A 21,804-nucleotide genomic window follows, 5' to 3' on the forward strand; every position below is an offset into this window, starting at 1 on the left:
CTCTTTGTGCATTCAAATGAATTATTTGTTTTACCTCCTTGCTTCCTTTTCTTGCACCCTTTTCTAGCTCCTAGCTCCACCCATTGGTGGAAGGAAGGACGGAGGGATCAAGGAAACGTCTATTAGGCAAATGGAACGTCCTTGCTGTTTCAAGCATCAGTTTGAAGCCATGTCATTCACAGACGTGGCAGATGGGGAGGGGTGGATCCACAGGTCGATCGTTTATTCATTGTGTGTTCTGGGGGAAAAAAAAACTTCCACAAAGGATGCACCCGTGTTACTTTGCTCAAGCATCCTTCGGGAGCCTCTAAGCTCCTAGCTTCTTGAAGCCGCGTTTAATGGGTTGGAATGTCCTCAAAGCAAGGACTGAGGAGACAAGATAAAATAAGCAATTAGAAAGAGCGCCCTCCCTTTCTCTCTTTCTCTCTCATTCACTCTGTCTCTTTTTATGTGTGTGTGTGTGTACAGAGAGAGAAAGAGAGCACTTTTTAAGGTAGTGTACTTGAACTAATAGTATTGGTTACAATCAATACTTTTGCTCTGTTATAGTCCCATTTTTGCCAGGGATATTGGCATCTTGTGTCGTGTATCCTGGCCAAGTATGATTAATTACGCACTTCACTGGTATATTTCACAAACTTGGCTCCATTCAAAATAATCAGAACACTCGTGCATCCCATTCCAGAATACAGGGAAGGTCAAATCGTCTGAAAATTGCACTCATCTAAGTGATTCAATTTTTTCTTTTATCTTTTCCTTTATGGGGGGAAAACATTGCTATAAAACACGCAATGAAGATAAGATCCTTTAAAGCGAACAGTTTGCAGCAGAGTGATTATGTGGAGTTGCAGTGGAGCGTGACAGGAGTGCAGAGGCAAAGCGTTTAGTTCTGACAGCCGCGAAAGGGCCTTTTTCATTGGCCGCGGTACCCCAGCTGTTCCGTCGCCATTAATCCCAGCTTCTCCCCCGACCCACACCTCCCTCCCCACCATATGGCCCTGTTCTTCTTTCCTGCGATGCTTTTCAAAGATCTGAGGAAGCCCTCAAATTAAATAGCCCATTGTTAAAAATGCTCTCAGGTTCTTAAAGGCTAATTTGCGGCGCAAAGGGTTGCGTACCTCTCCGGCCGCATTGTCACAGCTGTTCAAGTGTGAAAATGGTTCTTTTGATTGGTCCAGACAAGTTTGTTTTTGACAGCTCAGCTTAGCCCCGCCCATTTTCATGTTCCTGGAACCGCCCACTCGTATCATAGGTGCATGTTTTACTTTTTTTTTTTTTTTTATGTTTTCAGCCAAACACATTTCCAAGTTCTGACTTTTCCGAGGAAACCATTTTGGATATGCATGTGAAGTAATAGTGGAAAGATAAAAGAAAGACGGATGATGACTTTTTTTAGGTTCCCTTTTAAGGAATTCTAAGCACTTTAACTACCTAAAGAAGGGCTTATCTAATGTTCTGGTGATTAATTAAGAGCGATAAGACTCAGCGCTGTGTTCCTTCAATGCTCTGTAGTTCTGTATCAAGAAAGTTCTAGTTAGGAACGGGATTTGGCAGTGATATCAGTGCTGTGCTTTCTTGCCCTTGGTTTTCGGTCCCGGGCCACACCCCTCTCATGAATTCTTATGATGACATAGCATATCAGTTATACTAAATGTCTCTTCAGTGAATTGTAATATCTTTGAATGTAACTCCTCATTCAAACTGTTGGTGATGAATTGTACAGTCTAATAAAATGTGCTTGGATGATTAATTGTATGTCGTCAAGCTTTGGCTACTTTTTTGGAATGTCTCACATTATGAATTTTAACTTAACCATGTTAACTGTAAGCACAGATTGTCGATAGTAAGCAGATGGTCAACTACTGCATTACCTTTGCCCCCTGTACTTCCTTACTCTGAAAGGGAATATGAATTGTCACAAAGAAGCATGTCCAAGGACAGAAAATCATAAGATTATTCAAATTGGAATGTTGCAGCTTCATTTGTATTGAGTAATGAGTTATGACCGTCAGACTTCTCTAGAGCATGGGGTCCCCGACCCTAATCTAGGAGAGCCACAGTGTGCTGAATTTTTGTTTGCACGCTAATGTTATTAACCCAAGAAACCAGAGGCTGCGTTCAGCACACGATTAAGTACGCGCTGAGTAACAGTGAAAGCCAGCAGCACACACCGGCTCACCAGGACCTATGCTGGGGACCCCTGGTTTAGAGAAGTTGCGGTGGAAGTGTTTTCGGGTTATTGACCCCTTACCTGCCTCCCGTTCTCTCCCCTCAGCATGGCCTGGGGCTCGTTCACCTGCTGCATGGCCGCCTCCGTGACCACCCTCAACTCCTACACAAAGACTGTCATCGAGTTCCGGCACAAGCGCAAGCTGTTCGAGCAGGGCCTGCGGGAGGAGCAGGCCATCCTGGACCAGGAGGCCTTCCACTACTTCCGGGACCGCTCGGTGCAGTCCGTCTCCGGCTCCGTCGAGGTCTTCCAGGCCCCGGGTCCGGGACAGGGCGGGGGCAGGGGCAAAACGCGGGGACCCCCGGTGGCCACCTCGGTAGACCTGGGCGACAACCCTGACTCTCTGGGAGAGGAGCAGTGCTGAGGGACGCCGTTCGGAGGGCACCTCTAGACCTGTGCCTGGAACCTTATCAGAGGACCGTGGAAAGAAATCGGCAACAAATTAGCGTTTTCTGACTGAAGATGGATGTCTTTCCAGAAGTATGATTACATGAAAGATTTTTTAGGGGGGCATGAGGTAGAGCGTTAAACAGGACAATAAATTGTATGTATTAATGTTAAGATCTTGACAAGTGGTGACAATGTGTGTGCTCTTGAAAAGGCAGGGGCGTACCAACAATCCAAATTTGATTTAATTCCAGACTTAGGAGCATAGGAGCCATTGGTTTATCAAAACAAGGAAAGGCCCACAACAGGTAAGGTTTGTGTGGGGATCAAATAGGTTTCTAGACTTCAGTGTAGGAATTTAGGTATGCACATTTTTTTGGACTGTATCACTGCCATTCGTAAATATATCGAATGTGGATTTAAATTTTATTATCAACCTGCTACTTTCTTGCCTTATCTTTGCGTGACAAATTTATGCAAGACTTTCACGCTTGCACAATATGTTTGTTCCATAAGCTGTCAGAATTCCTGAAGATAGGTGTAGGTATCACAGACAATGTAATACTTTAATTTGTCACTCAGAGTTAAAAAGCCAACACCACTGATGTTAGATGGAATGGCACTAAGGAACGAAACTCTTTATGCAAGATCACAGCTCAGTTTATATCCTGCTTGTCCGTGCTTGTGGTCGTTTATGAACTTTGCTGGATTCTTACCACAAAAGCTCAGTGACAAAGTGTATTAGTCATTTGTAATTCTTGAAGCATCCACTTATGTAAATGTACCCAAACAAACAGAAGCTACTTTGTCTGAATGCATACATTTATTCATGGTTTCTACTCTGTTTTCTCTTTTATATGTATAATTACACAATATTTGTACAAATTTAAATGCTATTATCGTGATCATCATTATATATTTTTAATTTGGCAGACTGTTGTCCAGAGGGAAGAGAGAATCAGAACATACAATAAAGAATTAAAAAATGTATTGATAACACTGCCAACATACTGTTAAAATTAAACAGAATTATAACATTCATAATAACAGTAAACTATGCATCCTTGTGATGTTGAACCTTAAACTCTGTGGGAACACTAGTTTCTGGATCTTATATTTGGTCAAAGCAATGTGAACGGAATATATTCAAAAGTTTGTTTTTTTCTCTTTTGAAAGTTTTTTGCAATATATTAAACATTAAAAAACAAATTTTGCGAAAATGCTGAACTTTAAAAGACATAAATGGCCTTTTAGAGTATGTTTAGTAATTTCAAATATTATGATGCTGCTTTTCAGCATTAATTGTAATGCACGTCAGAGCCTGCCCCTTTTATCAAACATTCTGCTTTTCCTTCAGCGCAGATTCAATTCTTAAGTTGTTATAATACACAATATTCAAAAAAGCAAAATCAACAATATCTTGTGCCAGAATAAAATAAGATTTCGATACTTTTTGGCCACCGTTGCCAACTTCACTTCTGTTTGATAACTACAAGGGGTTTGAGAAGTTCTCTCTCTCCTGGCATGTTTTTATAACTGTTCAACATGCACCCTAAATACCAGTCATAGAAGTAGATGTCAGAATTGTTATTCTTGATTAGCACATGTTAAAGTAGAACTGCAATATTTTAGGGAGTTATGGTGATCTAAAAAAAGCAATGCATAAAAACATTGCAGCTGTTAAAAAAGTTCAAAGTAAAATGTGTTAAATTGCCAAAAATGTAACTGGGTTGCAGCCATTTTCTTTGGAGTCTGTTGATGATGTCAGAAGGTTGGCTCCATCACTGCCCGTGTCTTTGGCTTGCATGCTGTCAGGTGGCATGGGAAGATCCTGCAAAAGAACAGTACTGCAGAATATTACAACACTAAAGGACGTAACAATACGGGACTGCAAAAGTGATACCCTCCATGTAGTTGCTTCTTTGCAGTTCCGCTCTTAAGTGTGACATGGCCAGTAACTGAGGAGAAGAAAAGTGACTGAATAGCAGAAACATCCTCGAGTCAAGAAACAAGAACTTTGTGCTGAATTCCAGAAAGTACACACAAATAGAATAATTGGACAGCACTCTCAAAACACTTAAAGATTTATGATTTATGTATTCGAAAGCAATCACTGAAATGGCCCGACTGAGTGAAATAAGTGACATTGATCAGTGACCTCAGTGAACACAAACACACCTAAACCAAATCTGTTCCATGATGCCGCCACAACTTGTAGGTTGTGTAACATCTTGTGGTCATTTGTCAGTGAAAGATTTGTTCTAGAGCCTTAAAAATTAAAAATAGACCCCAACTTGTACCATGTGTGTTTCCTAGAAAGAGGTTAGATGTGTTTAGAAGGGGCTAGACTGAATTTCAGGCCACGTGTGTGGAAAAACCATGAGTTGAAAGAAGACGGCCAGGCTGACCAGCCAACAACTGGGCAGTTGGTCAATGGTTGGTCTCGGAGATTTACGGCCATGCGGTCCTGAGGGTTTTAGAGACGCCGTCCAGCAGGCAGCTGATTGACACCTGGAGCGTTGGGTGACTTGAGCTCCCCATCTAATCACTGACGCCGGTCTTGAGATGATGCTCTGTTGGAACAAACACCTGGGCCACAGATACTCAATTTACCCACAAGATGTTCAGCCTGGCACACCTTCCTCGCACCCTGTGTCGGTATCCAGGACGCTCAGATTGGTTACAGGAGCACATGCGGTTGATACACAAGTGATTTTGCCAGAAAATTTGAACACTTCAGCTCAGACAATGACAGGAGACAAGTTACATACAAATCCAGGAGTTTAATATCTGATATTCTGTATGTGCAGTATATCTATGCCAGAGCACTGTGGATTTCAAAATAACCACTTTAGTAAAGAGGGTGTTTTCACCCCGGGACCCATTCCCATTGCAAAACTTACCCTTCTTTCGGGTGTTTGTTGGTTCAAGAATTTTACAACACTGAACTAGAAAAGAGTGCCCCAGAATTTTATATGTGAAACGTGCTTAAACAGGACAGCTTACCTTATGATTCAGAGACATGGCACATGCTTACCGTATTGGTTTTTACTGCCTGAAGGCCCTCCTGTACTTGGCATAGATTTATATCCATAGATGAATAATTAATTTACTGGTTATGCTTTGCATTCAATTTTGAGTGGGTGGAGGGTGCAGTCACAGTAATCAAGGAGTCAAAAAGGTCCTGCTTTATATGCAGCATAAAGTTATTTAGGAATCTCTGTGTTAAGTGCATTTATTGCCTGGGACTGCGGTTTTTGAAGAATGCTGTGAAGTTACTGTGTTACCAGTCAATAGAAACTTGTTGATAAGCACCTGAAAAACATAATTGGCTTTAGTCCCAGTGTCCAACATACTTGGAAAGCAGGATAATGATAGACATTCCTTTGAATCTATTTTGTTATTGTTCTCTGTCTTGAGAATACTATTTTTAATCCAGTGGAAAAATTGTCTGAAAGCAAAGTAATTTCAGCTTCAGAGCTCAAAATGAAGTGCTACAGGCAATGTATGTTTCAGCTAAACATGAATTTGGTCGAAGGTGTACGACAGTGTGTCCTCACCCTGTTCCTGGAGATCTACCATCCTGTAGGTTTTCACTCCATCAAACACCAAACACAGCACACCTCATTCAACAGTGATCTCTCTAAGCTGCTAATTAGTAGAATCAGGTGTGCCAACTTAGGGTTGAAATGAAAACCTACAGACTGTAGATCTACAGGAACGGGGTTGGAATCCCCTGGCATACATTCATGCTGGAATGCATGTCTCTATACCAGTGTTCAATGTTATCTGAAAAGGGGCCAGTATGTGAGCCAGGTTTTTTTTTCTTTTCGTTTTTTTGTAGCCTCATAATTAAACCCAATGCAAGTAATCAAGGTTTTGATTGGAGACCTTGATTAGTTCATTAGTTGACACAGGTGTTGTAGTGCTGGCCTAAAACAAAAGGCAGCACCCACACCTGTCATTCATTGATTCGCTTGGACACCCTTGTGATAAATTAAAAAAAATATATATATTATTAAGGTCAGTGGCTTCGGAAAGTCTTTAACTGACTGATAGGTGTTAGAGATTAAAAAATAAGGAAAACTCATGGACTTAGTTATAATATATGCAGTACCACTAAAGATATTTGAAATCATATGTTCTATGTATTTGCAGCTTGCATAGTTAGAAATTTAACAGGCATTGACGTGGATTGACGCCCTACCCTTCAACCACGAGATGCATGCATTGATGTTCATAGTTGTGAGAGGCAAGGCCTAGCAAAGATACATAATAATACAGAATTGTGAGGGGAGACACAGAAGTGAGCACCCTGACAAGCTGTTTTAAATGCTCTCTTCTGGGATTACTGCAACACTCAAATGCACTCAATTCATTAGCACACGAGAATACGTGTTGAAAAGAAGTGGCCATTCAATCCATCCAGGCCATCTCTGCCTCTACAACTTCACCAGATAAGCTGTTCCATACATTGATAACCCATAGAACTGCACAGAATATGCAACATGTATGTGTACAGAGGGGGAAAAAGGGGCAACATCACCCCACATCCAGAAAGGGAATGAGGTAAGTTCACCCTTTTCTTTCAGTCACACCCTCTGTGACAGTTATGGGGCTTCTAACCCATCTCTCTCGTACAAACGAGCATCCTTTTTTCCCTTTTGGGCAAGTGTCACAAATGCCATAGTGCAACTTGCAGGCGCTTCACTTCCTCAGATAGGAGATAAAGGTATGGGCACCCCGAGGAAGGACAGGCATTGTGGTGAGTTGGGTTTGGAAAGACTATGTGTAATAGGTTATAACCAGATAAACGCATTGGCTGAAGTTTAATTTTCACAGTAAATGGTTTTTCCTAAAACCCAGCTCACCGGTGTATATATATATAGGGCATATATTTTGACAAAGGATGGATGCATTGCTACACGCTGAGCTTGTGAGCTTCAATGTTTCAATAACTCCCTTCTTTTGGAAGGTGGAGTTTTGAGGAGGATGACAGAAAGGCACCATTCTGCAGTAGAAATGCTGTACAGTAACCTCCTTTTGGTTTCCTGTCTTTTGATTTTGTTGGAAAGACTGTTCGCAGTGCCTACTTTGATTGAGGGTAAAGCTCTGGAAAAAATTGAGACCACCCCGTATTTTTTGAAGAAGAATTGGGGTACTGAACCAAATTTAAATAGTTGAATCCATAGCAAAGACATTGTTATTTTTATTATTTTATATTTACTTGTGGGTATAAACTGGATTAGTTTGCATTATTCATTGTATACTGTATTTTAACCAGTTGTTTTCTGCAAATAAATGTTCTGAATGACAATGCTTTTTTTTGGAATCAAAATCAAATGTGGTCAGTAGATAAATGAAAGAAAATTGAAAGTTCAATTTTACAAACACATGCCCATAAACTGTGTAACTGAAAATTTGATGCGGTCTCAATTTTGTCCAGAGCTGTATCTTTCCTGTGTATATTTGTGTACTTTTTAAAAATCTAAAATTAAACTCCACCACAATAAAATTGAGCAAGAGGAAAATTCTGGGTTTTGGAAAGAGGCCAGAAGGCTGAGCTGGTGTCAAAGGACAGCTTCCTGCATCTTATGAGAAAAAGCAGAGCACAAGTAAAAACAATTACTCCAGAAGATACGGAATGCTCGTGAAAATATGTTTGTGTACCAATATATGCCAAACTGTGTATGTACTGCATATCCGTAAGTGTATCGGTTATTGCCATTTAATCAAGTATGCATACAATTTAATCTATAAATGTTGTAGTCTGTATTTCCGGTCACTTGTCTCCCCAGTACTGTCTCTGTGTCTGTGTTCCCTGAGCTGCTTCACTCCCCTGTACTTGTGTGATTTCACTATTCGGGTGGTTCCGGGTTTTCGTGGTTTCCCCCCTTCTTTCCAGTCTCGCTTTACTTTCTTCCTGCTGATTTCTAGTTTTACTAATTTCTACTAATCCCTACTAACTTATAGATTGTAAAGTACTAACCTCACTAATATACTAACATGTGAATATTACTAATGGACTAACACACACTAGTTTTGGGTTTTTGATAGTTTAGATCACTATACTAATACATTAACCAGTCTCCCCTTTTCCATGCTGCGCTGTAGCTCCGCCCCTTTTCTTTCTAGCCTGCTCTAACGCTGAGTTCTGCAATTGCCTGCACCTGTCTCTTGCTCTAACTGCACCTCTCTCTCTGCACGTGTTTTACCTGCTATACCCAGGCCGTCTGTTATCATTGTTGTCTATGTGATTCCAGTCCGCGTTTTGTCAGTCCCCTGTCATTTAATTAGTTATCCTAATGTTCTTCACCTGGATGTTTGTTACTCCGCCCTCACTCACTTAACCCCTCCTTGATTGTTATCTTCCCCAGTGTATAAATGTCAGTCTTTTCCACTTGTTTCTTGTCAGAACGTTGATCAGATTCATTGTGCCGATTATTTGTAAGCCTTTGTATTTTGAGATTCTTGCGACACCCCTTTGCCCGACTTCGAGTTTGCCTGCCCCTTTTGGTTTTGTTTGATCTGGTTCGACCTTCGCTTTTCTTTGACTTCTCTTTTGCCTGCCCCTTTGTACCTTCGCTATCTCTGATCTCCTGGTTTTTGACTTTTTGCCTGTCTTTTTACTTTTCTTCTGGAAACTCGATTCTGTACCGCACTATCTCTGATCACCTGGCTTCGAACTTCGCACGGAATAAAGATAACGTTTTCTTGGATTTCCCTGGTCTGCGTGTGGGTCCTTACTCTGAACGTAACAATAAAACTGCTAACTGGGCTAGGATGATAAATAGTTGTGTGTGTTTGTTATTTATTCATTCAGTCTCCACATAATTAAAAAAAACTGAAAGTGGGCAAGGGTTAGAGATTAGCATAAATGCTACTAAATAGAGGTTTCTAGACAATGTATGAATCACAATAAATTATAAAGAGCATAGTAACTAAGTGGTGCCTGCTCCTTTTCCTGTGCAACCTTGACTTTGACCTCTCCAAAGCTACAGTTGTAAGAGAAAACTGATGGTTTCATTTCAACATGTTGTCTTAAGAGCTTCAGATTTAATAAACAAGTTGGAATACCAATTACGGGCCAGAATGCATTTGCTAGATATATACAGACTTAGATCAGGGTTAGATGAGAGTTACTCTCACTCCCGATGGTGGCTGGCTTGGCATTGGGGTGGGATGGACAGACAGGAGTAACAGTCAAGAGGAAAGCAGACTGACTCAGAGAGAAACAACAAATGAACATTCGCAAAAAAATATGTCCGTCTATACTTCAGAAAGGAATGTTCACTGGATGCAGGCGATTGTATTGAGTGTCTATTTTCACATAAGATTACTTTTCCCCTCGCAATGTTTCTCTTGTCTTTGTTTCTTGTAAAAGAGAGAGGTAAGAAATTACTCACCCTAAGACGGCTGGCATAAGCGAAAAGCTAGTTCTTCATCTCCCCTGGTGGCAAAGTTGATTTCCTGTCCTGCCGTGACAGACGCAACATCTGGAGCGGTCGCTCGCGCTCGCAGCACATTTAATCTCAAGTATTTACACGAGAGCAGCGCTTTACGCTCCCCAGGGCTCTTAACTGCGGAGAACATTTACTGGTGGCCGTAAGAACGGCTTGATGAAGTAAATGCGTCCGTGGGAGACCGAAGCGGCTGGTCGCTTCCGTGGGTCGCGGGTGAAAGTAAGTCGGAGTGAGCGCTTCCGCTAAATCAGCCTAATTGCGCATGTTGTTACAACTCCTGGATCAAAAAGGCCTGGGAACCTCAAACCGACAGCTCCTGCATTTGCCAGGATATGTCTCTTAATTGTATGGCTCTTGTTATTGTTTTTACTCAAGAATGGATGAAAACAGGATGCTTACATTGGAGCACTTGCGTGTGGCTCAGTCCCAGTCAATGACTGAAATCGCCACCTCAGGTAGAACCGAAGCAGCTGTCTACGGGCTGTCCAAGGCTCCGATGAGGTCAACCACATGCAGCCTAGATAGCTCTTGTTAGATGCCTGCGATAGTGCTGGTCTTTGCTGAAGCGGATTGTGTGGACGAGACAAAAAACAAGTGGACAGTTTCAAATACGTGCAGTGACTGAAGAGTGTATGGATATGCCAGAGAGATGGATGGACAGGAATTGAGAAGTTTGACACTGTACATGGCCAGTCTGTGTAATGCAGTGGGCAGGAGTTCTTGTCTAAGAGTATGTGGTAGTTTAAACATGTGGAAACCTCAGTTAATTTTTGTACAGTATCACAGCACAAAGGAAGGGGGGAAGGGTGGCGCCAAGCATAGGGAAAAAATGGGATGTGCTGCATTCACGACAGTTGGAAATCCCCCCCAGTCAGTGATCAGTAACCCATTCCAGCCCCCCCCCACCCACCCCAGGGAATGATTAGTAACTCCATGCCCCCTTCCATTAAACATTACAATCAGTTTGGATGCAACTTGGGATATGGGGATGCAAATTCTCTTATCTGGAGCACTTTACACTCCTTTTTTCATTTTTTCATTTTAACAAAGTATTCATTTATATAGCTGGATATAAACGGAAGTAATGCAGGCTATGTGCCTTGCACTAGTGTACATTGGCAGTGCCCTATATGAGAATCAAATCTGCAACCTTTCAGTAACAAGACCAATTATTTGACTGTTGTACTACACTATCACCCCACAGTCCTGGTTTTCGACCAACCAGCAGTTGGGATTAACTGGTGATTCCAAATTCCCGTTCCAATTACTGGCCCCAATGCAAGTCAGTGAGAGAGTCGGAACAAAAAATCACCCGTGGAGCACTAGTGCATCACACAGAATGTTTTCACACTGGAGTGTCTGTGAGACACGGGCTGCAGCGTCATAAAGAACGCATTTTTTCAGAAGGATAAGTGAAGTGTTTGCAGCATACCTGCTTTGCTTGCAGCACGTGCCTTAGAGCAGCCAGCATCTGCCAGAGACCCCCACCCCCCCCCCCCCCCCCACCCCACCCTCAGTGGGGGGGCTCTGTCTTCACCCTCTCTCGGCTGCTGCGGCACCATCTGCTCACAGGTTACAGAGAGAGAGAGAGAGAGAGAGAGAGGGAGAGGTAGGGAGAGAAAGAGGGAGGGAGAGAGAAAAAGAGTGATTGAGAGCAATGAACATTTCTCAAAATCGTAAAGTCACCGGGCGGTGAACAGTGTGTTCCAGCCCCGCTCCATAAAACACCGCCTTGTCTTTTCAGCTGTGCTGTGGCCAAAAAAAAGACACTCAACCATTGATGCCATCCGGTATGACAGCACCTGAATAGAAATTATTTCTTTCTCTGTGATGATGGCAGTGCAAACAGTGTTACAAAATAGAATCTGAAACCCTGCCACAGTAAAACTGTTAGACTGTATATTATATATATTTACCATATGAAAGGCAGTGAATGTTTTTTTTTTTTGCTCCAAATAACAGTTAAATAGCAGGCATATTTCTTCAGGAATAAATATTGTCAGCTTTGGATGTACAGTGTATAATTTAAATGTATGTATGGCATACTGAAAGCTGCATTTTGTCTTGCCTCCTAGTGGCAACTCACTCCCACATGTATTATAAAGGAAAGCAGAAATTGAAACCGTTTTTCTCCGCTACAAAGAAGTAAATGCATGTGGAATAAGAGAATTGTGTAGTTGCTAGCTCCGGCAGTGCCAACATTTTCACTCTGGCTAATGACTTCTATCGCAGGGGTAATGGGAGCCTCTAATGCGTGCGCGCTGATGAAGGTCGCCAGCAGTCTGGAGATGCCGGGTCATATATCCTTAAGGGAAATCGTGAAGAACCTGCTGGGCTGTAAAACAGTGGGTTATTGGTAGACGGAACTGGGATTTGACAGGAGTATAAACTTTTATGGGAGGCAGAAAATATCAACCGTCTAATGTTTTAATTCTTCAGCCAGAATTCAATTTAGAGGGGACGTGATATGCAATATCCAATTATGTGGTCCTTTCTTGGCTATTTCTGAGATTTTGATTTGCATACGCTAGTGGTCCTTGACCACCGGAGGAAATATGTTGTTAGTGGCCACTTTGCTTTTGGAGAAACCAAGCAGAGTGGAGAAATTGTGGTCTAAAGGGTAACTTCACCACAACTTTAATACAGTATAAAACGCTTTGGTACTGTTGTCCTCTTATGTCAGCAAATCTACAGAGTCTGCCCGAAATTACAAAAATAATTTAATCTTATATATTTAATCGTAAAACTGAATCGCTCCCTTTCCACCTCCATGCTAAAAGAAGATCCTGTTCGTCTGTAATGTTGTGAGTAGTTAAAACAGTCTGTAATGGGATTACCGGCATCCTGAAATTGCTTCGTAAATCTGTTTCACCAATTTATTGCCGCTATTTAGACCTTAGAGAAACTGCTTTCACTGCGTGTTTGGCAGTGGGAGGGTGGGTTGGATGTAAATGTGAGTCAGATATCAGGACGCATTGGTGTACCTGCTGCACTGCCCAAGAGTGAAGGGCAAAAGGGCTGAAACATTTGGGCCCTGCATCAACAAACGAGCGCAGAGGATTTAATGCCCAAAAGGCACAATACCTGTCTCGGCGTGGGCGCTGGATACTGACATTGATTTATGAAGAAAAAAACACAACCGACAACTGGAACGAGATTAGTACATCAAGGCAAATGATTTGGGCTGTCAAACGGCTCCACAGATTGGTTCCCAGAAAAGAAATCGCGGCTTGATTTTAAATATGCGGCGACAGAGGTTGCTGCAGTTTGAGACCGGCTCAACATATGGTTGGGCATTTCAATGAGAGAGCAGAAAGAACGCAATAAATCAATTTTGGCCTCGTACTCAGTTTGCACTGATGCGATGCTTAGGCTCGTTTTCATTATCCACTTTGTAGCATGCTGCAGGCTAATGCGCACACCCTTTCTGTTGCACTTCTTATGGCTATTGGCAAGTAAGGCTGTTTTTTGAACAATGCTAACTGATGTTTTTGTCAGTTTGTCAGTTTCCTTACAGGCTGGTCTTTAAACATAGGATCAACCCTAACCCTAACCCTAACCCACTTGTTTAGGGCCACCAAAACCCTAGGGCTGGCCCTGGGTATTATAGTGTGCATGGCTCCCCTGTGCTATCTCAGTGTTTAGAGCTGAACTCCAAATCCGCAGTGATAACCCCACCTGGCCTAAAAAGTTGTTGAGAAAATAACTGCCTTACATTCCATCAGATTGTGATTAATGTTTCCATCCCTGTGTTTTCTCTTCAAAAACATTTTCTGCCCTCATGGTTTGTGCACAAACCCCTCCTTCCCAGTCCCCATATTCATCCAATCAGGGGTACCTGTCATTATCGAACTCGCTGGAGCAGGAAGACCGAAGAGACATCCTCAGTAATGTCTGAAATTCCTTTTGCGCGGGTGACACTTGCCTGTAATTGGGAAGCGCGGACTCGTTAGGAATCTGACCTGAACTCCATCAGCGTGGGGAAGAGCCGCGCTCCGTGTTTACTGGTCTCGGCGAGCGATTTCTTCAAATTGCCAAACTTTCACGAGACGCGCTTTCATTATAGACCACTCTTCCGCTTGCCATAATCGAGGCTTGAATTAGGAACATGTTCTGACGTGATTGAATTGTTTCAAGGCTCATAAACAGGAGATACGACAGGTTGTTGCAATATAAACATGGCAAAACAAGATTTGTGCGAGATCTTTTTCTTATAGGCCATATTCTTTTTTTACATTTTTTATTGAATTGCATATGATATGAACCAAACATTTTCCACCAGCTATTACAAAAACAATATATGAATAAATAGTTTGTATGTGTATAAACAGTATTGAGGTAAAATATTCATAGCTGTATTTTTATTATTCTGTAACTTGTAGGAGGTACACAGACCGTTCGTAGATGCAGACCTACACATTGTCAGAATTATTGATGTATATTGACAGTGCGTTTTAAAAATAGTTTTTTATGTTTCTCAGTGGTCAAAGAGCCAACAGCATCTCTACGTTGGGCTAGCTTGGCCCATCGGTAGTTGAGCTTTTAATTATAGCTCAGACTCCGGTAGCTCTGGGGGGGGGGGGGGGGGGGGGGGGGGGTGTCGATTGGGTGTGCTTTAAAATGCTGTCTTTTGTATCTGTATTAATCTGCACATATGGATTTGTCTACTATGCCACTTGCGGTTGTGATGTATGAGATATGCACACTTTTCAGATGGGAACAGATTCCCATGATGCATTGCCCTTGTTGGTAAGTGGTGGGGGTTGGTATTTAGAGTTCTGTTCTGAGCTGCATCAGTGACCGCTTTTAATGGATCTGGGAGATTTATACTATAAGCCCCCCAAGTAGACGGAACCATTATATTCCTAGAGTCACGTCAGCCATGTGCCCCCCCTGGAAATTTGAATCGAGGGGGTGGGTGGGGGTTGGTGGGGGGAGGGGGGCGGGTGTAGAACTGGGTTTCCATTATTCATATGCTTATCAGGCAAACTTGCCCAGGACGGCAAATATGACGTGCATCATCTGTTCATAAGGCAGAATGTTTGCTGGCAGGACTCCGTTTATGTACCGCTCAACCGCTGAGCTCAAGGTTAGCATGGCAGTACCACTCCACAACCCTCTCCCTCCCCCAACCCTGGGATTCAAACCTGCAACCCTCCTTGTTGCTGCCCCCTCCCACACCCAGTTACTTCGATCTCTCACACACGTCCACAGCCCTGCTCTCTATTTTAGACAAATCAAAGCCTTCTTGCCCCTCTCCTCTCATTCAGGTTAACTTACGTAAATTGTTATAGAAATGGACGGGAAAATTTGTCGTTCCTTAGTGGTGAGGACGTAAACCATGTTTTTATTTTATTGTGTGTTTTCACATTCACAGCGTGGCCTCAGTCTCTATCCCTGACTTGGCTTTTCCACAAAATATGAAATGAACCTGCTGTTCAGGTCGCTAGATGTAGGGGAGGGTCCTCAAAGCACTCGTGATCCGCAGTCTAAAACTGAATCCGGATCTCTCCAGTACTGGCTGTGGCCAGATGTCCCAGGGTTCCCAGCTGCCCCTATTGGTGCCCTGGCATAGTTTCAGTTTCAGGCAGCAGGATTTTCCTGGGCCTTGTCTGAAGGACTTTTCCTGCCGGGTTGGTTACCCGCAGTTTGCCTGCACCGGCTTGCGCTGCAGTGACTGCGCAGCCGAGCTGATGGGCTGCAGATGGGCTGTTCGACAGTGTTAGATTCCTGAAGTTTATTTTCGGCCCTGTGCTCCAGCTTGTCTTCGGGATTCATCCCTTTGTGGTGTATTATTTTGGGTGGAGGGTAGCGTCATTGACTCCAGACCGACAACAAGTCGAGGGAATGACAGGTGCAGTGACACGATAGTGCAGTGGATAGTACTGTTGCCTCACAAGTTCTAGGTTCGAATCCTGGCCAGGGGAGTTTGCATGTTCTCAATCTGTCCATGGGGGTTTCCTCCCACAGTCCAATGACATGTAGGTTCAGCTAAGTGAAGACTCTGTCTGTGTGGTAGTAATAACTCCTACAAGAGTTCAGTTTAAACTCTTGGAGAGAGATAAAAGATCAACTCCCAGAAGAGTTACTTAAGTTGGGACAGAGTCTATTGGATGATCACACATGTACACTCAAATTGAGTTCATTCTAACTGCCAGTTGTTTACTCCAAAGGTCAAAATTTGCTGTACAAGCTTGCCGATCTGCTCTCTCCCAAACTAGAGGATGACATTGCAGCAATGGAATTTTGACATGAAAATAAATTCTTACAAACTTGTTTAATCGTACCTCAACATGCAGCAATACAGTTGGAGAACAACTATCCTGTTTCTATCCTATTGTATCCTCTTCCTATTCTATTGTATCCTCTTCCTATCCTGACATATCCTCTTCCTATCCTATTCTAACCTCTTCCTTTATTTCTGTGGTTGCATGAACCATAAATCCCCCATAATCTCCTTTTTGGTTCTGTATTTCACGTGGAAGCTGTGCCCTAGGGGGCAACCCGATTTCAGTCAAACATTTTCATCCGTCAAAACTGTGCAACACTTAAGCTGTTTGCTCCACGTCTGTGCGTAACGCAATGCGTAGCGCAGCCTACCCACGTAAAGGCCACTCGCTGGATTTTGTTGGGAAAAGAGACAGACGGCTCTGATGGGTTTATTCAGAAGCAGTCTAACCAGAATGGACATGCGGGAGATGGGATCTAGCACTGCGCTTCTCCATCTCGCTGCTCCTCGTCTCGGTAGTGTAGCACAGTGGGTAAGGAACTGGGCTTGTAACCGAAAGGTCGCAGGTTCGATTCCCGGGTAGGACACTGCCGTTGTACCCTTGAGCAAGGTACTTAACCGTAATTGCTTCAGTATATATCCAGCTGTATAAATGGATACAATGTAAAATGCTATGTAAAAGTTGTGTAAGTCGCTCTGGATAAGAGCGTCTGCTAAATGCCTGTAATGTAATGTAATGGTAGGGAGACCTGGTTTTGACCATAAGCTGGCATGTCCTCGTTCCGCCCGCTCTGTAGTCCCTCCGGCGCTGCAGGGGGGGGCCAAGGGCTGTGTCAAAACTTTACACCAGTGTTCAGGGAAAAGTCTTTCACTTGCTTGTCTCTTCCCGATGGCTTTGTGACGCCACTCCTGAGCGCAGATATGTTTGCATTGGGGAAGAGGGGGCGATTCTCACCGTCACATCTGAGAACCCTCTCGACTTGCAAGCGTACAGTACCCTGCTAGCGGCCTGCCCTGGGCAAAGCTGACGGTCTGCCAGCATTTATTAAAAAATAAACAAAACGGAGCTTACAGTGGTCCGATAAAGGACAACTGAGGTGAGAACTGAGAATCGGCTGTTAAGACTGGGAAGGTAAATCGTTAAATATTCCTCCCATGAGGAGACGGCTGCAGTGCCGATTCGCACAGCTGGTATCGACAGAGGGCAAATAGGTACTTGCTTGCTGAGTTCTTTACCAAGTGCATGTTGAGTTTTAGTGGACGTTTCTGAACTTGTATTTTTTAAATATTATTGCAGCAGTTGTGCTTATTATATGCTTCTGCTCTGCCCCGTGAATGCAGATGTCAGGCTTGCTAACTGGACTAACGAAGACCAAGCAGTGAATAAATCATTAAATTGAATCATTGCAATAGGCCACGTACAATGGTGGGAGGGTGAGCAGAAGGGTAACTAAATATGAAGACTAATAGGTCTTCAAGTGGAGATTACAGTACTGTGCTGAATTTCTCAACCTCAGTAACTGTATTTATTATTTCAATGTTTTCTCAGAATAATTTCTTTTGTACAGCCTTTGCTCGTTACCTTAGTGCTGTGAATGCAGTTCTCAGGGGTACAGGAATGACCTTCCTTCATAAAGAGAATATCTTTTAGTATTTATCTCTTTCATTGTCAATGTTTATCTTTCCTTAGAATGAGCCCCATGTCTCAACCTTGGCATCAATCTCTTCAAATGTGTATTTCTTTTTTTGTTCCCTGTGAGAAATAAATGTGAATGTTGTGGGGTTTTTTTTATCCTGATAATGGTGGAATGAAACTGTGCTTCAGTTCCTGGGGTTTTGGCTCATGGCAGTGCCACAGGCTGCAACACTGAGAGTAATTTAAGTCATGGGGTAATATACCCAGTGTACCCAAACACATGCATCAGTTTTATAAAGCCTAATATCACCGCTCCGCCAGAAATGCAACCTGAGTGACAAGCACTGTTTTTCAGTGATTTTGTTTCTCCAAAAATAAGTATTTTAAATGACCTATTTATTTATTATTTATTATTTATTATTTATTATTTATTATTTATTATTTATTATTTATTATTTATTATTTATTTATTATTTATTTATTATTTATTTATTATTTATTTATTATTATTTATTATTATTATTATTATAAGTTGAAGTAGCAGCTTCATTGTTATGTTATTTCTTTTTCAGATTGTTTTCTTCCACTGTGACTTTCAAGCTCAATTTAGCAAAATGGATTAAAATGTGTATCACAGGAGCAGCAAAACATCGAGATCATAGTTGCAGAACAGCCAGTAATGGTACATTTGTATTAAGCAATAAAGCCGTACTAAAATATGCTATATTAGCATACGCATAGTGTGTTGTAAATCCTGGAGAGCCGAATAATGGTCAAACAGAGCAGAACTGCTTTTTGTCACAGTGTTCACATGATGCCAAATGGTGATCCGTAAGGGCAACATTATCTTGCATCATGGTATGATATGCATAGTGCTTAATAAGCTTCCATTAACCCCCATGGGAGCAGTATAGCAGTATAAGGTTTCACTTGGGAGTTTGTTGTGGTGGGAGGCTGAATACTGGGCATACTGTAATTCATTTCCAAGGTCTGGGAGCAAGGTAAAGTCCAGAGAGGTGTCTTTTTTTTTTAGACTTGGTCCAAAGACAGTGGATTGGCAGCTCTGACTCCATTGGGGAGGTATATCAGGTACTATCTAACCACCTTTAAACATTCTCACTTTACACCTTGGCAGGACTTGCCTTGGGAAGGCCTGAGGAAATAAAAGGAGTCAATGCCTGCGTGAAAGCTCCTTTTGACTCAATTTCATTTGGCTTAACTGTCTTGTTCATCTGACATGGAATATCAGGGGGTTCGATAGTCGCAGAAAAAAAGGTGTTACCCTGCTGGATCACATTTAAATCAACAGCTTCCCTCTCCTTCTCATATATATAGGACCTGTGACAAAATCAATACCTATTAAAAATGTATAGTGATATTCCACTATAAGTCTCTTTAACGTTTTTTGGCCTGAAAGGACTATATGAAATGCCAAGACCCCGGGAGGCATGCTATATCCAGAAAGTATATTTGTTGAATGAGTTATGCTAATGGAATTTCCCTATGGTCGCGGCATAAATCCTCCAAGTAATTTCTGAAGCACAAATTCAGCTCGGACCCAGCCAACTCAAGTGGGACTGAATGGAGTCCCTTTCATGGCAAACTTAAAAGCCGTTATTATTTGCCTGTACGTCTTCTGTGATGAAGCACTGTAAACAAAAAACCCACAGGACAGGCTCACGACCCGCCACTGTGAGCAGAAACCAGCGGAGCTTCGTTTGTTTCTGAAACACTGAAAGCTGAATTTGCAAGCAGTTTAAAATGGCGCAGCTTGCAATCTACAGCTCTTCCGAGAATGTGGCTCACCCGTGCTCGTGTGCAAATGGGGGGGGAAAAGGGGTGGTGGAGGGTGGGGGGGGGGGGTCTCTTGATTGAAATGACTTGATCAAATCCAGCATGTCAAATGTCTATCATTGCACATGTAATGTGAAGATCTTCCAAGAACAAAATCAATTCCAACCAGTCAATTCTCATTTGAACGTCTGTCTCGGAACAGTAGGAGGGACAGCGGAATGTATAACACATTCTACTCAGTTGGATGGAATTCCATGGAAACCCAAAAAGGACTTTAGTCCATTTCTGGTCAGTTATGCCTCCTGAATTCCCCCCCAAACACGCGCCAGCCCCCCAAAAAAGACATAAACGAATAAATGCATGCAAAAAACAATTCAGTGACCAGACTGACGAAACAGCTGCAGCGCCATATTGTCCTCTGTAATGACTGGATTTTCCAGGTGAGGATGAGATATACGAGCTATTCACCTTCATTACTGTTCATTTGCTTGGGGTGCGACGCATATAGATTAGAGCAAGGGTATCCTATTGGCTCCCGGAAGGTGTTACAGCAAAATGAGACACTTAAATTGGCATTCTAATGGACTAAGTGAATCGGAGAGGAACAGTGCAGCCATTGTTAGGTCCATGTGCAGTATTTTGGCAGATACCCTTGTTAGAAGGATCACATGGTCGTATAATTGTGAGGGAACTGGGCTTGTATCCCAAAGGTTGTAGGGGTGTATCCTGGCTTGGGTGCTGCTCTTATAGCCTTGAGCAAGGTACTTAACCTGAATTGCCATAGTTTAAAAAATCAAAAGCTGTGTTAATTGGATTGTATGCATAAAAAGTAATCTGTACAAATCACTTTGCATAAGAGCGTTGACCAAATGGCTAAAATGTATATGTTGTGTTTAACGCCATCTAGTGGAAAAGGAAGAGTATTGCCATTACATTGCAGGAGCTCAAACTGAATGCATGTGTAATAGTGATTGTCAATGAGTGAGTAAATTGAGTGAGTATGTAAATGAGTGTGTGAGTTTGTTGGCGACTAGGTGAGTACTTTCTGAGTGACCGTGCATGAGCACGTAAACAGGTGGGTGATTAAGCATGTGAGCAACTGATGTATCCATTTGGGGCTGCAATAACCTCGATACCTCAGTTTCCATATGGTGTTACATAAAGTGTGGCACCTCGTGAATGAGAGAATGAATGGAATTGTTATTACCTCTCAGGGGAACGTTTGTCTTGCAGCATCGCACAGGATGGCACACTATAAAAACGCAACACAACACTAAACACATGCACTGTACCTATAAAGCAGGATAAAGTGCAAGTGCAAAGACAAATGCCAGTTGCTAATGGGGCAGCAAGCAGACAGACAAAGAAGAAACTAGCCTGAAATGTAAAGAGGCTAATTATTTCAAGATAGTGGACTGTGTACACAGTCTGAATGTCATTGGCATGAATGAGGATCGTTTAAATGGGGCCCCACATGGCCTGAACCAGTGAGATAAGCACGGGGAGGTGAGCTCACGTAATCTCGTGTTCCTTGGACGCGTTTCACTCTGTACGAACGGACTGTCCACTGTTCAAAAAAGGCACGCCGAGAGCAACAGTTTACACTCTCCTCCTCTCTCTTCAAAATGAGCCACCATTTTGTGCATAATTACAATAATATTCCCACAGAGCCAGCTAATGTCAGTGTGATTATTTAGGCAGAAATAGCAACAGCTGGTAGGTGTGATGAATATTTATTTTTTTCCAGTAGAAAACTCACCAGTGGGTGTATTTATTTATTTATTTCTTTATTTAACTTTCCATTTTCTACTGGTGATTGTTGTCATGTACCCACCTAGTGACACAGCCTCTGTATTCTAGTCTGTGTTTAAATAAATCAATCATTAACACTTTACTAGTTAGGTTACACATTCTTTATCTTGAGCGTAAGCAATACCATTATACATCATTAAATATACATTGAAATACTTTGTCCAACATGAATATATTGGTAAATGAGTTATAATGGATGTGGGCACAGATACTATAATTTAATCATGTTAGACCATGCATCAGCACAGTATTT

The 21,804-nt window shown here is 42.4% G+C and overlaps 1 protein-coding gene and 1 long non-coding RNA gene across 3 annotated transcripts in view; one reads left to right on the forward strand and one right to left on the reverse strand.

Moving 5' to 3' along the window:
• The window catches only part of gsg1l (gsg1-like), a 26,565-nt gene extending 22,864 nt beyond the window's left edge, over positions 1–3,701 (forward strand). Inside the window, exon 5 of the mRNA XM_035399167.1 lies at positions 2,276–3,701. Coding sequence (XP_035255058.1) covers positions 2,276–2,594 — 319 coding nt within the window. The 3' untranslated portion in view covers positions 2,595–3,701. The remainder of the gene's footprint in view (positions 1–2,275) is intronic.
• Positions 3,525–10,637, reverse strand: LOC118217286. 2 transcript variants are annotated; one of them, XR_004763157.1, is made up of 3 exons: positions 10,480–10,637; positions 10,024–10,092; positions 3,525–4,448 (listed from the first exon to the last, which is right to left on the reverse strand). It is a non-coding gene; the product is annotated as an uncharacterized LOC118217286 (long non-coding RNA). The 2 variants fall into 2 exon arrangements; XR_004763156.1 differs by having other exon boundaries at positions 10,024–10,637.
• Positions 10,638–21,804: the final 11,167 nt, after the last annotated feature.

Source organism: Anguilla anguilla, chromosome 17 (genome assembly GCF_013347855.1).
Source record: "Anguilla anguilla isolate fAngAng1 chromosome 17, fAngAng1.pri, whole genome shotgun sequence".
NCBI lineage: Eukaryota > Metazoa > Chordata > Actinopteri > Anguilliformes > Anguillidae > Anguilla > Anguilla anguilla.